This window comes from Desmodus rotundus, chromosome 4, assembly GCF_022682495.2.
Source record: "Desmodus rotundus isolate HL8 chromosome 4, HLdesRot8A.1, whole genome shotgun sequence".
Classification (NCBI taxonomy): domain Eukaryota; kingdom Metazoa; phylum Chordata; class Mammalia; order Chiroptera; family Phyllostomidae; genus Desmodus; species Desmodus rotundus.
In genome coordinates, this window is record NC_071390.1 from 2,331,632 (window position 1) to 2,337,631 (window position 6,000).

Sequence of the window (6,000 nt, forward strand, 5' to 3'; positions counted from 1 at the left end):
GGACAAAGTCCTTTCCCGAGCAAGCCGGGCTTCCCTCTGGGAAGAGGGCAGCGTCCCCGGAGCCCCTTTGCCACAGCCTCCCTCCCGCGGGCTCCGAACCTCGGAGTCACCGCAGGCCAATGGCCGCCTGGGGCTGCAGGGCGCGCGGCTGGCACCAGCTCTTCTGAGAGCGCGCTTGTCTTCCGATGGAGCCCCATATTTATATTTGATTTATTTTTTATTTTGTAGCACAAACAGAAATCCATAAACTGTCGGTTCAGCGCCATTGACTCTTTGATCAGTTACTGGGCGATTTCTTTCCCTTTCTCCCCCCCGCCCCCACCATCCCCGTCAGTGAGAGGAGATTAAATGCCTTTATTTTCAGTCCTGTTTCTACTGCAAAGGTCCGTGGCTAAATGAACAATAAAAGTGAACTTGAAACAACAGGGAGACTTAGGGCCGCCTGCATTAACCGCTTAATGACACGACAGCGTTTCCGGGAAAACATCAGCCCTTACATACAAAGAAATGAAAGCCCCCTGTCTCGGAGCAACCCAGCTCCCGCAGGCTTCTCTGAGTCCCAGTGAAATAACTACCGAAGGGCACACGGCCTGTCTTTGTCAGAAAAAAAAAGCATAGTTTACCTGTCAGGTCTGTTTTACTCTACGAGAAAACCACCCTGTCTTCCCGCCGAGATGTTAAAATCTACCACGCTCGCTGGCTAGGCAAGGACAAACTTTCTGAAGGGGAAGTAAAATCGGAAACCGATTGCCCGCCGGGTGGGAGGCAGACGCGCTGGGCTGCAGGAAGCGTGGAGGAGCTGGCTCTCTCCGGCTGCTGTTCAGAAAGGCAGACGCCACGTTCCTGTCCGAGCCTGCAGCCCAGCTTGGAAGTACATTTTAAATCAATCTGTGCCGAGTGGATTTAATTTGTGCGTTGGACTTTCCCCTCCCCCAACCCTCTATTTTTAAGAAAAGGAGGGAAAAAATCTGTAAAGCAACTGAACGGCAACGTACCACCCAGCACAAAACCAGCCAGAGGCTGCACAATGTCAAAAAGAGGGAGCGCTTTCCTGCCCTCGGTGGCATTGCCGAGAGCCAATAGTTATCCTCGGAAAAGTTGACCAAGACAGGTTAAATAATTTAATAAGGAACTGCTTGTAATTATGTTATTTACAAGGTATGACAGAGGGTGGGAGAGGGAGCCAGAGCTGCTCCCTGAGCAATGGGCGGCTTGGGGTGACCCCTGGAGCTCAGAGTTTGAATTATGGAGATGGGGGGCCGAGAGGTGAAGATGGACTAGAGGAGAACAAGGTGACTTTTCACCCCAACACATTTAACTTTTAAATCCAAATAAACGTCTCGTGCTACTGGACCGTCACACGGGAAAGGAGAAGAATGAACTAATCAAGCCCCGCTCGATGGGCTTTGGGAAGGACTTAGTTGCCATTGTTTAGAAAAAAGAAAATCAATGAAATGATTCCAAGGAGAAAGAAAAAACATTCGAAAAACATACGGAAGGGGGCATCTTGAAATTTTTCTGTCAAATATTAATTACCATAATTAATTAAGAGAGAACTTGAATCCAATCACAAGCCATTTAATACAACATATCTGTCCTGTTCTATGACAACAAACTATTTTGCCAATCGCTTCATTTATTCCAATAAATATGGAATTCTCATTAGCATGTCAAGGAAACTAAGCGCAAAACAAAAACAGGAGAACCATTTGTCAGTCTGCTAGTCGCTGGGCCCCAGCACACCCCCAGCTCAGCAGTGAAAAATCGGGGCAGGGGTTTCAACTTTCTCACCTGTTTGGTCATTGAGTCTATTAGGCGAACGTACAGATCCTGCTCCGTTCTGACTCCTGGAGGGAAAAGAAAACCAACAGACACAGGTTCTCATCAGGACTGTAGCAAGGGCACCCGGGCACAGGAAGTCCGGGACTCAGGGACTGCAGCCCGTGATGCAGCAAAACTCAGGCATGCCCTTTAACAGGCAAGAAAGAAAACCCCAATCACTGCTCGTTTTATTATTTTTTCTTTTCTCAATTAAGGACCTTAAGACTCTCAGGGTCTGCCCTGCAAGGTGCAAGAAGGGTGTGCGGCGGAGAGCAGGCCTGGCCGCCCTGCCTGCGGGCCCGTGTGGTCATTTATTTTTAGAAAACAGAAAGCAAGGCACGAAGCAGAGTCTGAACTCTAACGTCTCTCGAGGATTTTCTCAAATCTCGAGCCCAGGAAGTAAGTTATGCCTGGTTCACGGAGCTACCCCCATCTCAATAATTAACATTAATTTGCAAAATTGAAAAAAGTCACTTAAAAGTGATGTTCAGCTGGAGCCGCTATCGATCTGCTTTTTACTTTCTACTTCAAGCCCCACCGGTTAATCATGGGAAGTGCCATCGACTTATCGATCGTCTCTGTTTTGTTTTCCTTCTATGCCATGAGAAGATTTCGTGTTTACATCCGTGTCATTTTAATCTCAAAATCTTTATGTCCTTTAAGCATCTCGGGAAAGGAGAGCGAGCCGGGCAGGGGCCGGGAATCGAGCAGCGGCCACTTACCGTTGCTGTACAACAGCTGGAGTTTGTAGTGAATGCCGTTGTTGGTTTTCTCGTTGTTGGGCTCCTGAAAGTAACGATAAATAATTGCATTTAGTGCGGTCGGCGTCCGCGCGGCCACGGCGCTAGGTCCCCCTGCACCACCGAGGCCCCGTGGCCTCACGCAGGGCAGGATTCCTATCTCGGAGCAGCGCGGTGATGTCACTTTCCTGCTGGCGGCCCAGCGCCCTCCTGGCCCCGCACGAGTACGGGGGCGCAGAGGAGTCGCCCAGCCCTCGGCGGTCCGGCCGGCGCACGTGGCGGCGGGGGCGCCTGGCCGAGCCGCCCTGCCGCCGAGGGGGGCTCTCCGGGCCACCGCGTTGGGGCACCGCCTGCCTCCCACTTCTAGAAAGATGGAGGGTGTGACTGTGTGCTCGCACTTACTTTCTCTTTCTCCACAAAGTCCACAAAAGCGGTCCTTTCGATCTCCACCGGCTGCCCCTGCCTGTCGTAGAGCGCCAGCACGAAGTGGAAGAAATTGGATTTCCGGAGGTTGGAGGGCGGCTGCTTCTCGAAGTGCGCCCGCGCCAGCCCCACGCCGCTGCGGGAGGAAAGAGACAGCGGCCCGGTGAGGAGCGCGGCGCCGGCCGGCTTCGGGGACGCGGTGGGGCCGGAGCGCGGGCCGGGGCGCGCGGGGCCGGCCGGTACGTACCTCTGGGCAGCCGTGTTGGCGTCCACCACCCCCGCCGTGTGCATCCACGAGCGCACCGGGTTCATGCCGCTGCCCAGCGGCTCCTCCTTCATGGTCGTCCCCCCGCGCGGAATGTTCTCCTGGATCCCAAACATGAAAACTGCTGGCGGCGGCCGCCGCTCCCGGCCGAAAGCGCTTCCGCGAGCAGCGGCGCTCGGGGCTCGGCGCCTGCGGTCCGGCCCGCCGCCGGCTTCAGCCCGTCCCGGGCAGGCGCGACATACACCGGCGGCCGTGCGCTCCGGACGGCCGGGGGCGCGGGGGCGGCTGCACCGGCGGCTGCACCGGCGGCTACACCGGCGGCGGCGGCGCTCCGGAGAAGCAGGAGAAGCAGGACGCGCGGCCAGGCGCTGGCTGTTGTTGTTGTTGTTTGCAGGCGCGCTCAACGTGGTGTCATCCTAGCCAGGCGGCGTCCGCGGCTGCAGGACACTGCGGGATCGTCCGCTTCTGGCGCGGCCCGCCTGCTCCAAAGACAAATAAACGGGGCAGTGAGAGCCGCGGCGCAGTCCCGGGCGCAGGCGGGGCGCGGCGGGGCCTGGAGCGGCGCGCGCAGCGGACGGAGGCGCACAAAACTCAGCCCTCTCTCCCCGAGGAATGGACCCTTTCCCGGGAGCCAAAACTCGAAGCCCCCGGGAGCGGCGCTGTCAGAGGGTGACGTCGGGGGGCGGCGCCTGCGCCATATATGGGAGCGGCCGCCCCTCGCCGCGCCCCTCGCCGCCGCCGCCGCGCTCGCCGACTGACTGCCTGACGGCGCGCGAGCCGGCCCGAGCCCGGCGAGCCCAGCGAGCCCCGCCGCCGCCGAGCGCCGCCGAGCGCCACCAAGCGCCGCCGCCCCCAGCCACGCGCTGCGGCGCCTCGCGCCCACCCGCAGCCAAGGAAGTTACTACTCGCCCAAATAAATCTTGAAATGCAGCAACCAGTGCGCGATTGCAGCGTGGGCCCCCTAATACCTTCTCCCCGAATCACAGAGGCAGTCAGAACACGGCAGAAAGGAGGGGGTGACATGCCGAGGCGCCCCAAGTTGCACAAATGCATGCAATAAATGCAAGGGGCCGCAGCCCGCCCCGGGGCGGCCCAAGGGGAAAAGTGAGGAGAGGAAGGCCGGCCGCGGGGAGGGAGCTGGCGAGGTGAGCGTCGGGCGGGGGGCGGCAGCAGGGCTCCCCCGCCCAGGCGGGGCGCTCAGCTCAGCCTGGCTTCCGAGCAGACCTAAGGCTGCCGGGGAGACAGGTCTGCCCCGATCTGGGCCTCGCCGGACGCCCGTGTCGGCTGCCTCGGCGGAGGCCGCCGAATGCTGGGCTAGGGACCCACGTCGGAGGCGGGCTTTGCCAGATGCTCTCTTTCCCGGTGGCCACGGGAGACCCCGTCTCCCGGCCTGTCTTTAGGCGCAGCGAGTGACAAAGAAGGCTCCGGGCTCTCCGGGAGGACAGGAAGCGCGCCCGGCCTGTCAGGCGACCTGGAGCCGGGTGTCAGGCTGCGCGCCCTGCGCGGTGCCCAGACCTCCCCGGCGCCAGCCGCTCTAAAAGCCGAGCGGACGCCGCGGGCGCCCCGGTCCTACCCCTGGTGCCGCCAGGCCCGGGTAAGCGCGCGGCGCGCGGCTTCCCGACCTAGTTTCGAGGAATCGGGAGGGCGGCGGGGCGCGGGCAGAGCGTGGGCCGGGCGGCCGGGCTCCCGCAGCACGGACTCCGAGCCCAGGCGCACAGCCCGCCTAAAGGACATCTGCGCGACTGGGACTGGAGACCCAGGGGACCACCGAGAGCTGTCCTGGCACTTCCCTGCCGAGAGAAATCAGGCTCTTTTGATTAAAACAAACAAACAAAACCCAAACAGGTTACGGGGCGCAAGAGCGTCGCCGGGCAGCCTCTTCCCGCAGGGCCTGGGGTAGCACTCCCTTTTTTTATGAATTGGCAGGGTGTGTACGTTAATATTTTAATTAATCGGGAAAATCGAAGTCCGATTGACATTATCTGGGGACCCCCCCCCAAGCCTCTTGGAAGGGGTGAGAAACAGGATGTGTTGGAAAGCGATCTATTTTGCTGGTGTTGGGGGTTAATGACTATTGCCCAAGATAAGTGAATTATCAACCGACTGTTGCGTCGGTCCCATCTCAAAATCCATTACGGAGCCGGCCGTCTAATTAAATACGTAAGTATAATAAAATCATATTTTATGACTATTTGAGGGTAATGAGATTAGTCTTTAGAAGCGATCGCCACATATTAAAGATGCCACTGTATAGAATGTTAATAACCTTAAATCAAAGTGTATGGAAACTATTCACGATAAATTAAGAGAAAATTTCTGTATTCCTAATAAGCCCAGAGCTTTCCCCCCACAGCAGGCTGAGTGTAGGGGGGACGCTTTCTTCCCGGAGAGACAACGCAAAGTAAAGTTGGCCATCAGTGGAGGGTGGGGTTGAGAAGTCGCTTTGTCTCCGCGAGTCTAGCTGCCTGGGGGCTCCCGGCAGGGCCAGCGGCCAGGCCGGCGTTATTGTCAGAATATGCAAAATGCCTTTTCGGGAAAGATGAAGTTAGAAATCGGAAACAATGCCTTCTTTGTGGCACACTTCCTACAATGCCCGGCCCGCACTGGAGGTGCCCGCTTCCTTGCGCTAACGAAAGTATCCTGCTTAAAATCATTTACAGTATCTTTAATTCAGATTACACGCGCCAAGGCGATTTAAATCTGATTACCAAATTAGAAGGTTTAAAACAAATCCTTCTAAATCTGATACTG

General features: G+C 57.4%; 1 protein-coding gene across 13 annotated transcripts in view; it reads right to left on the reverse strand.

The window, feature by feature from the left end:
* EBF3 (EBF transcription factor 3) overlaps window positions 1-3,849 on the reverse strand; it is a 109,866-nt gene extending 106,017 nt beyond the window's left edge. For 3 of the 13 annotated variants that reach the window (XM_053922314.2, XM_053922323.2, XM_053922312.2), the window contains exons 1-4: window positions 3,232-3,849; window positions 2,964-3,120; window positions 2,544-2,607; window positions 1,792-1,847 (exon numbers count right to left, since the gene is read on the reverse strand). In XM_053922314.2, the coding sequence (XP_053778289.1) occupies window positions 1,792-1,847; window positions 2,544-2,607; window positions 2,964-3,120; window positions 3,232-3,365 (411 nt within the window). In that variant the 5' untranslated portion in view covers window positions 3,366-3,849. The remainder of the gene's footprint in view (window positions 1-1,791; window positions 1,848-2,543; window positions 2,608-2,963; window positions 3,121-3,231) is intronic. The other 10 variants (XM_053922320.2, XM_053922313.2, XM_053922321.2 and 7 more) reach the window with 5 other exon arrangements.
* Window positions 3,850-6,000: the final 2,151 nt, after the last annotated feature.